The sequence below is a fragment of the Hemiscyllium ocellatum genome, chromosome 2, assembly GCF_020745735.1.
Source record: "Hemiscyllium ocellatum isolate sHemOce1 chromosome 2, sHemOce1.pat.X.cur, whole genome shotgun sequence".
In the NCBI taxonomy this organism is placed as follows: Eukaryota; Metazoa; Chordata; class Chondrichthyes; order Orectolobiformes; family Hemiscylliidae; genus Hemiscyllium; species Hemiscyllium ocellatum.
In genome coordinates, this window is record NC_083402.1 from 56,156 (window position 1) to 69,103 (window position 12,948).

The 12,948-nt window shown below is 43.0% G+C and overlaps 1 protein-coding gene across 2 annotated transcripts in view; it reads right to left on the reverse strand.

Moving 5' to 3' along the window:
• Window positions 1-12,948, reverse strand: part of LOC132826318 (WD repeat-containing protein 70) — a 209,799-nt gene that overhangs the window by 30,106 nt on the left and 166,745 nt on the right. For both annotated transcript variants that reach the window (XM_060842153.1, XM_060842145.1), the window contains exon 14: window positions 8,742-8,842. In XM_060842153.1, the coding sequence (XP_060698136.1) occupies window positions 8,742-8,842 (101 nt within the window). The remainder of the gene's footprint in view (window positions 1-8,741; window positions 8,843-12,948) is intronic.

Here is a 12,948-nt window from a genome sequence, read left to right on the forward strand (position 1 = left end):
CTACCTGTCTTGCCATCTTCAAAGATCTATGCACATATACATCCACTTCCATCTGCTCTTGTGCCCTCTTTCAAATTCTACCCTTTTTATTGTCTTTCAATGTTTTCGTACCCAAGTGTGTTACCTCACTTTTCTGCATTGAATCTCATTTGCCACCTATCTGCCCACCCACCAAATGGTCAATGTCCCACACTGTCCTCCTCAAAGTTTCCAATTCTTCCAAGTTTGTATCATTGACAAATTTTGAAACTGTTCCCTGCATACCAAGATTCAGGCCATTAATTTAAATCAGGAAAAACTACGGTCCCAATACCAACTCCTAGGAATCTCCACTATAAACCTTTCTCCAGCCTGAACAATATCCATCTTATGATGGAGGGAAGTTATTGATGAAGCAGCTGAAGGTGGTTGGTCCTAGGTCTCTAACTTGAGGAACTCCTGCAAGGTGCCCTGGAAGTGAGATGACTGACATCCAATAACCGTAACTATCTCCCTATGTGCCAGGCATGACTCCAACCTGATTTCCCACTGACTGTACTTTTGCTAGGCTTCCTGATGCCATCCTCCGTCAAATGAAATGCAGCCTTGATGTCTCAGGCAGTCACTCTCACTTCCTAAAAGGGAATTAGAGTTCCAAACAGTTATATGTTCTATCGTCATGGTTTTTTTGACCTGTCGCTAGAACTTTATTTGTAATAAATAGAAGTTCCTGTTGAAGAGCGGAGCCTGGTCAGTGTTTTTTGTTAACCTGATTCCATCAAACAGATATATAAGTGGTTTTGTGGCCTTTGATTAAATTAGATTAGATTCCCTACAGTATGGAAACAGGCCCTTTGGCCCAACCAGCCCACACCGACCCTGCGAAGAGTAACCCACCCAGACCCATTTCCCTCTGACTAATGCACCTAACACTATGGGCAATTCACCTGACCCGCACATCTTTGGACTGTGGGAGGAAATCGGAGTACCTGGAGGAAAACCACGCAGACACAGGGAGAATGTGCAAACTCTACACAGTCACCTGAGGCTGGAATCGAACCTGGGACTCCGGTGCTGTGAGGCAGCTGTGCTAACCACTGAGTCACCATGCCACCCAATCATGAACTTTTGCGGGTGTCCAAGTTGTCGTGGTCAGAATCAACATACTTTCCCAAGTGGGTTTTAACAAGAGTATCAAGCTCGCAGCCATAGTAATTTTGAAACAGACAAGAAGGATTTGGGTGTGGCACTAGCAAGTGATAAATGTAAAGAAAACATCAGGGTGTGTACTACATACAAGTAATGGCAATGGAAATTGTAGGAGATTTCCTGCACGTGGCAGAACTGTCCCTGACTGTCTTCAGCTACCTTCCAAATGACAAGTTAATTGAACTGGCAAGTTGGAAATGCAGTTGCTTGCTCAAACAAAGAAGGCACTCACAAGTGAAGTACTAGCACAGAATCTGGGTTTTGTAGATATATTGGAAGAGATTGTTCATTGTCATTTGTCACTGGCATCCCAAACATTATGATACAACGATCATTGTGCCCTAAATATAATCTTGTTGTTTCCTGATCATCTTGACTCACCCCTCATTCCCAAGAAACAGGTCTAGCAGCGCCTCCTTTCTTACTGTTTACTCATATTACACGAGGAAATTCTTCTGAGTACAACCTAGGCACACCTGCTCCTTATACTACGAGTACGCCACTCGACATATGGGTAATTAAAACACACCATTGTAATATCTTCCATATCATCGCAAATCTATTCCTTTACATCCTTCTCAGTCAAACAAATAAACCAAAGAAACACAGATGCTGGAAAAAGGAAATTGCTGGAAACATTCAGCAGGTCTGGCAACATTTGGAGAGAGAAAGGATAGGGTCCATTAATCTTTCTTCAGAATACTTGATAACTCTTTTCCCATAGTTGATTGCCTACAGATTTGACCAAGCATAGTGATTGCAACCTTCGGAAAAGTAATTAACATGCAGACAGCAGACTTCAATGGGGCAAGCACAGAGCTGGGCTGGACAGACTGGAACCAAAAGTTGGCAGGATGAATAGGAACTGAATGGCTCAGGAACAGTCAAAGTATATTGCCTCAAAAGGCAAAAGCACAACAAATCAATCTAGAGCTCGATGGACGACTAAGAAAGATGGAAAATTAGAGCTGGGGAGGCCATTTGGCCCTTCATGCTTGCTTTGTCATTCAATATGATCATGGCCTATATAGTCATACAGCATGGAAACACACCTTTCAGTTCAATTCGTCCATGCTGACCAGATATCCTAAATTAATTTAGTCCAATTTACAAGTATTTGGTCCATATCTCTCTAAACCCTTATAGATAACTTTTAAATGTTGTAATTGTACCAATCTCCACTACTTCCTATGGGACCATGCTCCATACACACATCACCCTGTGTGTGAAAAAAGCTGCCCCTCATGCTCCTTTTAGATCTTTCCCCTCTCACCTTAAATGTATGCCCTCTAGTTTTGTGCTCCCCTACTCTGTGCAAAAAGTGGCTATTTAGCCTATCCATACCCTTCATGATTTTATAAACCTCTATAAGGGCACAGCTCAGCCTTTGATGTTCCTGGGAAAATAGCTCCAACCTATTGAGGCTCTCTCCATAGCTCAAACTGTCCAATCCTGGCAATATCCTTGTAAATCTTTTCTGAACCCTTTCAAGTTTAACAACATCTTTCCTATAGCAGGGAGACCAGAATTGAGCACAGTATTCTAAAAGTGGATTCACCAATGTCCTGCACAGCTGCAACATGACCTTCCAACACCTGTACTCAATGCACTGACCAATGATGGCATGCATGTCAAACGCCTTCATCACCATCCTGTCTACCTATGACTCCATTTTCCAACTATCCAACTACACCCCCTAGGTCTCTCTGTGTAACTAAAACTCACCAGATCGTCTATGTACACCACACAATTGGAAAATGCAGAATTAGTCAGCCTTTGAAATGTCACTGGTGTATTTTCCATACCGAATGGCATAACATTAAATCGGTAAAGTCCATTTGATGTCACAAAAGCCAAAGTTTTCTTCACTCTCTCAGATAAAGGCACCTTCCTGTATTCTTTGAGTAAGTCCAGTTTTTATGTTTCAGTTGCTTGCCTCACCCTCTCGGTATAGTCTTGCATCCATGGAATAGGATATGAATCAGATTGCATAACTGCATTAACTTTGCGATAATCAACATATTAATGTTGGGTTCCATTTGGTTTTGGCACCATCACTATGGGTGAGTTCCATTCACTGCAACTCAGTTTGATGGTCTTTGAGCACGTTTTCAATCTCTTTCTGAACCTGGGCTTAATTGGAACAGCATCTCAATATCCTTGCGTAATCATGTTAGCACGTCCCAGCTTATTCCCACATATCTCCCCATGTTATTGCAATAACTCTTTCAGGTCATTTTGATTTTTCTCTGTAAGGTAACTCAATAATTCAGCTCTATTTTTGAGAACTTGCTCATTATCCAGTTTATTTTGAGGAGTATCAAATTCCTATTCATCTGGATTTAGTTCATCATTCCAAGTTGTAACAAGGATGACATTCTCATTTTTCTTTCCTTTCCAATCAAAATATCCCCTGAGCATATTCATATGACATACTCTAAATTTTCCTTCTGTTGTGCATTCTTATCAAATAATTTACATCAATTTCCTTTCGATTTGAAATGGCCAACTAACCCTTGCTTTTAAAGGTTCACCTGCCACGAGTACGAATACGGTTATCTCTCCACCCTTCAGGCACTCTGCCTGTATTCCTGATGAAGGGCTTTTGCCCGAAACGTCGAATTTACTGCTCTTCGGATGCTGTCTGAACTGCTGTGCTTTTCCACTCTAATCTAGACACGAGTACTAATACTAACACTTTATCTCCTTGAACAAATTTCTGATTTATCTGTTTCTTGTTTGAGCACACACTGTTATTTTCAAATGCTGTCTAGCCAATTCACTATTTAATGTTTAGCCAAAGGTTGGCATGTAATTGTTGCTCTGTGAACTCTAACTTACCGATTTTTCCTTAATTAATTTCAATGGTCCTCTCGTCTCACGTTGAAAAAACTAACTCAAATGAACTGAATTTAGTTGATTCACGAGGTGCATTCCAAATTGCAAAAAGTGCAAATGGAATTCCTTTTTGCCAATCTTCTGGACAGTCTTGACGATAAGCCCTTGATTTGTTCATTAAAGTTGGATGCCACTGGTTTTATGCTCATTACATAAATGGATAGTACACAGTTTATTTAAATTGTTTTATTCCTAAGTTATCAATAATTAATTCAAAAAACAATGCAGCACAGGAACAGGCCCTTCGGCCCTGCAAGCTTTCGCCGCCACATTTTGCCTTTCCATACTAAAACTGTCTTCACTTATAAGACTCGTATCTCTCTATTCCCTTCTTATTCATGTATTCTTCCAGGTGTTTCTTGAATGCTGCTATTGTGTCTGCTTCCACCATCTCCTCTGGCAGCGTGTTCCAGGCACTCCCGCCCTTTGTGCGTAATACTTGCCTTGCATATCTCTTTAAAACTCCCCTCTACACCTTGAACATGTGTCCTCTAGTACCTGACCTCTCCACTCTTGGAAAAAATCTCATACTTTCCACCTTATCCATGCCATTCACAATCTTATAAACTTCCATTAGGTCACCCCTCAACTTTCTATATTCCAGTGAAAACAAACCCAGTCAATCCAACATTCCTTCATTGCTAAAATCGCCCATACCAGGCAACATGCTGGTAAACCTGCCCAAAACATCCACATCCTTCTAGTAGTGAGTGACCAGAATTGTTTGAAATATTCCAAGCGTGGCCTAATAAAGTTCTGTAAAGAGTCATAGAGATATAAAGCACGGAAACAGACCCTTCTCGTCCATACCGACCAGATATCCCAACCCAATCTAGTCCCACCTGACAGCACCCGGCCCATATCCCTCCAAATCCTTCTTATTCATATACCCATCCAGATGCCTTTTAAATGTTGCAATTGTACCAACCTCCACCACTTCCCCTGGCAGCTCATTCCATACACGTACCACCCTCTGCACTAAAATTTTTATATCTTTCTCCTCTCACCCTAAACTTATGCCTCTAGTTCTGGACTCTCCCACCCCAGGGAAAAGAACTGTCTATTTATCCTATCCATGTTCCTCATGATTTTATAAACCTCTATGAGGTCACCCCTCAGCCTCCAACGCTCCAGGGAAAACAGCCCCAACCTATTCAGCCTCTCCCTACAGCTCAAATCTTCCAACCCTGGCAACATCCTTTTAAATATTGTCTGAACCCTTTTAAGTTTCACAACATCTATCCTTCAAATAGAAAGGAGACCAGAATTGTATGCAATATTCCAAAAACGGCCTAACCAATGTCGTGTACAGCCACAGCATGACCTCCCAACTCCTGTACTTAATGCTCCCACCAATAAAGGAATGCATACCAAATGCCTTCTTCACAATCCAATCTACCTGCGACACTACTTTCACAGAACTATGAATCTGCACTCCAAGATATCTTTGTTCAACAACAGTCCCCAGGAACTGACCATTAAATGTATAAGTCCTGCTCTGATTTGCTTTTCCAAGATGGAGCACCTCACATTTATCTAAATTAAACTCTATTTATCTAAATTAAACTCTATCTATCTCACTCTTCAGCCCATTGGCCCATCTGATCAAGAACCCGTTGTACTCTGAGGTAACCTTCTTCACTATCCACTACATCTCCATCCAAATCATTTATGTAAATGACAAAAAGTAGACGACCCAGCATCGATCCTTATGGCACTCTACTGGTCACAGGCCTCCAGTCTGAAAAACAACCCTCCACCTCCACCTTCTAACTTCTATCTTCAAGCAAGCTCTCAATCCAAATAGTTAGTTCTCCTTGTATTCCAGGAGATCTAACCTTGATAACCAGTCTCCTATGGGGAACCTTGTTTTAATAAGTGTCTTATTTGAACAGCATATTGTTATAGAGTTGGAGGCAGATAATAGGCAGTTTAGAGAAAGGGGAGCTTAGAATTGTGAATATTTGTTTAATGTTCACTTTTTGCGTTAAAAAATAAATTGATATTATTTTCTTTAAATAGTGGAATTTAGAAGTTCTCTGTTAATTAAACCCAGAAAAGTTCACCTCACCCTGTAATCTGTTAAAATATGAGTGACAAAGAGGTTCACCTCAGCGTCATAATGATGTCAATGCTCCTCCAGGTCCTTCCCTTCACTTTGTAATTTCCACATTCACTTGACCTTCCCAATGCATCACCTCACATTTGACAAGTTTAACCTCTATCTGCCATTGTTCTGTCCATGCCTCCAACTGATTTGTATCTTGCTGTATCCTCTGATGATAATCCTCACTATCCGTAACTCCACCAAATTTTGTAGCATCCACAAACTTACTAATTTTCAGCAACATTTTCTTCCAAATCATTTAAGTAAACTACAACAGCAGAGGTTCCAACACTGACCCATGTATCACAACCACTAGTCCATTCCAAAACGCATCCTTCCACCGTTACTCTCTGTATCCTATCACTAAGCCAGTTCTGTATCCATCTTGCCAGCTCACACGTGATACCACGTGACTTCACCTTTTGTAACAGTCTGCCACGAGGGACCTTGTCAAACACTTTACTGAAGTCTACATAGAGAGCATCAACTGCTTTTCCCTCCTCAATCATCTTCCTGACCTCTTCGAAAAACTCGATCAAGTTAGTGAGGCACAATCTTCCCCATGCAAAACCACGCTGTCTATCACTGACAAGTCCATTTGCTTCTAAATGCCTACAGATCTTGTCCCTGAGAATCTTTTCCAATAATTTCTCTGTCACCCACGTGAGATTCTCAGGCCTCTAATTTCCAGGATTATCCCTGTGACCGTTCTTAAATAATGGGACAAAAATGGGTATTCTCCAGTCTTCTGGAACCTCACCTGTGGGCAAAGGTGGTTACAAACATGCCTGTCATTGCTTCAGCAATTTGTCCTCCTGCCTTTCTTAATATTCTGGGATGGATCCTGTTACCACCCTCATCCTGCTTACTTCCTTTGTCCTTTGATCCCCTTTAGTTCTAAGAACTACATCAAACTCCTTCTTGAAAACATTCACTACTTTGCCCTCAACTGGTTTCTGCCACAGGCTCCTCAGTCTCCAGGTGGAAAATTTCTCATTTCAGTCCTAAATGCCAAAACCTGAAATTGTGATCCCTGATTCTGGGTTTCCCAGTCATTGGGAACATCTTTCCTCTATTTATCCTACCTAAGTCCTGTGTGAATTTTATAGGTTTCTATGAGATAACCCCTCATTCTTCCAAACTCCAGCAAAATTAATCTCAACTGATCCACTGTCTCTTCACTTAATTAGTCCTACCAACCCAAGAATCAGTTTGATAAACATTTATTGCACTCTTTCCCTCGCCAGAACATCCTACCTCAGGTAAGGAGGCCAAGACTGCACATCCATGCTCCTGTACTCACACCCTCTCATTACGAAGGCCAACATACCATTTGTTGTTGCCAGTGCCTGCTGCACTTGCGTGTTTATCTTCTGCAACTGGTGTACAAGGCCACCCAGGTCTATTACCTACTATCCTGTTTTTGCTGGCCAAGTGGATAAATTCACAGTTATACTTCATCTGCCACGTATTTGCCCAATTACTCAACTTGCCCAAATCACACTGAAGCGTCTTTGCATTCTCCTCACAGTTCAGCCTTCCAACAGTTTTGTGTTGGGTGCACATTTGGAAATATTTCACTTAGTTACTTCAACAGAATCATGAGTATATGTTGTGAACAGCTAGGGTCCAACCAATGACCCCAAGATACTCCAATGATTACTGGCTGCCACTCAAAAAAAGGCATTCATTCTGAAGTTTTAGCTCCTAGAAAGGAGAAATTAACGTAGATTTTCTAGTAATCTCAAGTATGAACCAACAGCTAGAAGATGTATTTATATCTGCAAGATGTGAATAAGTTATGATATGATTGGATAGTAATCATGTGTATTAGTTTAAAAATAATTGGATAATATAATCGCGTATTAAATTTGTATGCCAATTCTGTGAACATGGTTGGATGGATATATGAATGAGTAAATGTGCAACCTTTTGATTGGAATTATCTGTAAAAATAGTTGATTTGAAGTTTCTTATCTGTAAAAATATGAAACCTTTCTTTGTGTAATAAAGATTTGAGCTGTACTCCATTTCTGGACATGTATATTTCCCTTGCAGGCATGAATAAATGTTTAACCAAAGGAACCCACGTCTTGGCAGGTCGAACAGAAAATAAAGTGTTAAATTTCTCCTTTCATTTTCTGTCAGGAAAACAGTTTTCTATCCATATCAGTACATTACCCCTAGTGCCATGTGATTTATTTTATACATTCATGTGTTAAGTGGGACTTTGTAGAAAGTCTTCAGAAAGTCAATGCAAACCACATCCACTGACTTCATCTTATGTAGGGAAATAGAAATTGAATTGAAGAAGAAAAAGTGTTCATCACAGATGTCAGTTAAAAAATACATTTGAGAACCAAGCTGAATATGGAGGCTTCATTAATAGAAGTGAAAAAACATCAGAGAAGCAAGAAGGGGTTTTGTAAAAAGGACTGACAACTAGCTTAAAGGAAAATCTTAAAATCTTCTCTGAGCACATCAGTAATAACTTGCAAACTAGAATACAAAAGACAGTCTGAAAGCCATTTGTACTGCAACCTTTTACCTTTGACTCTTGACTGGATGATAGTAGACTTTTGCTAATCCATTTCCGGTCCCTACCATGATCTGGTTCAGCTTTGGGTGCCACAAGCATCGGATAACACTCTGAAAAATGAGAAGGAATTAAATGCATATGTAACAGTTTCTACAAAGCAGAGAGGCACCCTACAGTTGTACCAGGTAGCACTGGATGTGCTTTGGGTTAAAACATTCACTCTTATTCACATTCTCTCTTTCTCTTGCACGCACAATCAGTCTCTTCCTCACCTCAAACTTTGCACATCCATTCTCACCCTCAACTCTCACATTTCATCAGAGGCTGAGGGGTGACCTTATAGAGGTTTGTATAATCATGACGGGCATGGTCAATGTAAATAGACAAGGTCTTTTCCCTGGAGTGGCTGAGTCCAGAACTAAAGGGCATAGGTTTAGTATGACGGGGAAACATTTAAAAGGGACCAGAGTGTGATGCATGTATGGAATGAGCTGCCAGAGGAAGTGACGGAGGTTGGTACAATTACAACATTTAAAAGGATATGGTGTATGAATAGGAAGGGGCTGAGATCGTGGTGCTGGAAACGCACAGGTGAGGCAGCGTTCCTGATGAAGGGCTTTTGCCCCAAACGTCAATTCTCCTGCTCCTTGGATGCTGCCTGATCTGCTGTGCGTTTCCAGCACCACAATCACGACTCTGATCTCCACTCCTCACTTTTGCCCATATAAATAGGAAGGGTTTAGAGGGATATGGGAGTAGTGCTCACAAATGGGATGAGATTAATTTAGGGTATCTGGTTGGCACGGATGAGTTCGACCAAAGGGTCTGTTTCTATGCTGTACATCTGACTGATTGTATTCGATACCAGAGTCTGAGCTTAACACACATTCTCACATTCATACTCTTACTGAACCACACTCACTCTCTCTCTCCTCTGACTTGAACACATGCATCCTTAATGCCCCACTCTCATTTACACTCACACTGTCACACCTAGTCTCTCTATCTCTCTCACAAGCACTCAAAGAACAAAGAAAATTTATAGACAATAGACAATAGGTGCAGGAGTAGGCCATTCTGCCCTTCGAGCCTGCACCACCATTCAATGTGATCATGGCTGATCATCCTTAATCAGTATCCTGTTCCTGCCTTATCTCCATAACCCTTGATTCCACTATCCTTGAGAGCTCTATCCAACTCCTTCTTAAATGAATCCAGAGACTGGGCCCTCCACTGCCCTCTGGGGCAGAGCATTCCACACAGCCACCACTCTCTGGGTGAAGAAGTTTCTCCTCATCTCTGTCCTAAATGGTCTACCCCGTATTTTTAAGCTGTGTTCTCTGGTTCGGCACTCACTCATCAGCGGAAACATGTTTCTTGCCTCCAGAGTGTCCGATCCTTTCATAATCTTATATGTCTCAATCAGATCCCCTCTCACTCTTCTAAACTCAAGGGTATACAAGCCCAGTTGCTCCAGTCTTTCAGCGTAAGGTAGTCCCGCCATTCCAGGAATTGGCCTCATGAACCTACGCTGCACTCCCTCAATAGCCAGAATATCTTTCCTCAAATTTGGAGACCAGAACTGCACACAGTACTCCAGGTGTGGTCTCACCAAGGCCCAGGAACAGGCCCTTCGGCCCTCTAAGCCTGAGCCAATCCAAATCCACTGTCTCAACTTATCATCCATTTCCTAAGCATCTGTACCCCTCTGCTCCCCACCTACTCATACATCTGTCCAGATGCAACGTAAATGAATCTACCATGCCTGCCTCTACTACCTCTGCTGGCAAAGCATTGCAGGCATCTACCACCCACGTGTAAAGTATTTTCTGCATGTAACCCTCTTAAACTTTTCACCTCTCATCTTGAATGTGTAACCTCTCGTTAGTGAATCTGTCACCCTGGGAAAAAGCTTATGCTTTCAAAGGGAGAGGTGGAAAGTTTAAGGGGGATACACGTGGTAAGTACTTCACACAGAGGATGGTGGGCGTTTGGAACGCGTTACCAGCAGAGATGGTAGAGGCAGGCACGGTAGATTCATTTAAGATGCGTCTGGATAGATGCATGAGTAGGTGGGAGCAGAGGGATACAGATGCTTAGGAATCGGGCGACAGGTTTAGACAGTAGATTTGAATCAACTCAGGCTTGAAGGGCCGAAGGGCTTGTTCCTGGGCTATAAATTTTCTTTGTTCTTTGTCTATCCACCCTGTGTATAATCTTCATGATTTTGTAGACCTCAATCAGATCACCCCTCAATCTCCCTTTCTCGAATGAAAACAATCCTAACCTACTCAACCTCTCTTCATAACTAGCACCTTCCATACCAGGCAACATCCTCGTAAACCTTCTCTGCACTCTCTCCACATCTCCTTTTGGTAATGTGGCGACCAGAACTGTACACAGTATTCTAAGTGCAGCCAAACCAAAGTCTTGCACAATTTTAACATGACCTGCCAGCTGTTATACTCAACATCCCGTCCGATGAAGGCAAGCATACTATCTGCCTTCTTGACCACTCTATCCACCTGTGCAGCAACCTTCAGGGTACAATGGACCTGCACTCCCAGATCTCTCTGCTCACCAACTTTTCCTAAGGCTCTTCAGTTTACAGTACAGTTCGCTCTCGAATTAGACTTCCCAAAGTGCATCACCTCACATTTGCCTGGATTGAACTCCATCCCTCACTTCTCCGCCCAACTCTCCAGTCTATCTATATTCTCCTGTATTCTTTGACAGTCCCTTATACTTTCTGCTACTCCACCAATCTTTTGTGTCATCTGCAAATTTACTGATCATACCAACAGTGCCCTCTCCCAGATCATTTATGTATATTACAAACAGCAGTGGCCCCAGCACTGACCCCTGTGGGACACCACTGGTCACCTTTCTCTATTTCGAGATTCTCCCTTCAACTACTACTCTCTGTCTCCTATTGCTCAACCAGTTCTTTACCAAACTAGCTAGAACACCCTGCATACCATGTGACTGCACTTTCTCCATTAGTCTACCATGGGGAACCTTATCAAACACCTTACTAAAGTCCATGTCTATGACATCAACAGCCCTTCCTTCATCTAGCAACATGGTCACTTCCTCGAAGAACTCTATTACGTTGGTAAGACACAATCTCCCTCGCACAAAACCATGTTGCCCATCACTGATGAGTCCATTAAATTACAAATATAAATTGATTTTATCCCTCAGTACTTTCTCCAGCAACTTTCCTACCACTAACGTCAGGCTCACTGGTCTATAATATCTGGAATATTCCTACTCCCCTTCTTGTATAGGAGAGCCACATTAACAACACACCCTCACTCTCTCTCCCTCTCACACGTGCTCCCTAATCTCTCTCTCTCTCCCTCTCACATGTGCACGTGCACCCTCCCTCACACATGCTGCCTCACTCTCCCGCTTACACGTGCTGCCTCACTCTCTGTCCCTCTCACACGTGCTCCCTAATCTCTCTCTCCCTCTCACACGTGCACATGCTCCCTCACTCCCTCTCTTCCTCTCACACGTGCTCCCTAATCTCTCTCTCTCTCCCTCTCACACGTGCTCCCTCACTCTCTCTCCCTCTCACACGTGCTCCCTCACTCACTCTCCCTCTCACACGTGCTCCCTCACTCACTCTCCCTCTCACATGTGCTCCCTCACTCTCTCTCCCTCTCACACGTGCTCCCTCACTCACTCTCCCTCTCATACGTGCTTCCTCACTCACTCTCCCACTCACACGTGCTCCCTCACTCACGTGCTCCCTCAGTCTCTCTCCTTCTCACACGTGCTCCCTCAGTCTCTCTCCCTCTCACACGTGCTCCCTCACTCTCTCTCCCTCTCACACGTGCTCCCTCACTCTCTCTCCCTCTCACACGTGCTCCCTCACTCATTCTCCCTCTCAAACGTGCTCCCTCACTCACTCTCCCTCTCACACGTGCTCCCTAATCTCTCTCTCTATCTCCCCCTCTCACATGTGCACGTGCACCCTCACTCACTCTCCCTCTCAGACGTGCTCCCTCACTCTCCCTCACACAAGCTCCCTCACTCTCCCTCTTACACGTGCTGCCTCACTCTCTGTCCCTCTCACATGTGGTCCCTAATCTCTCTCTCCCTCTCACACGTGCACATGCTCCCTCACTCTCTCTCTCCCTCTCACACGTGCACATGCTCCCTCACTTCCTCTCACACGTGCTCCCTAATCTCTCTCTCTCCCTCTCAC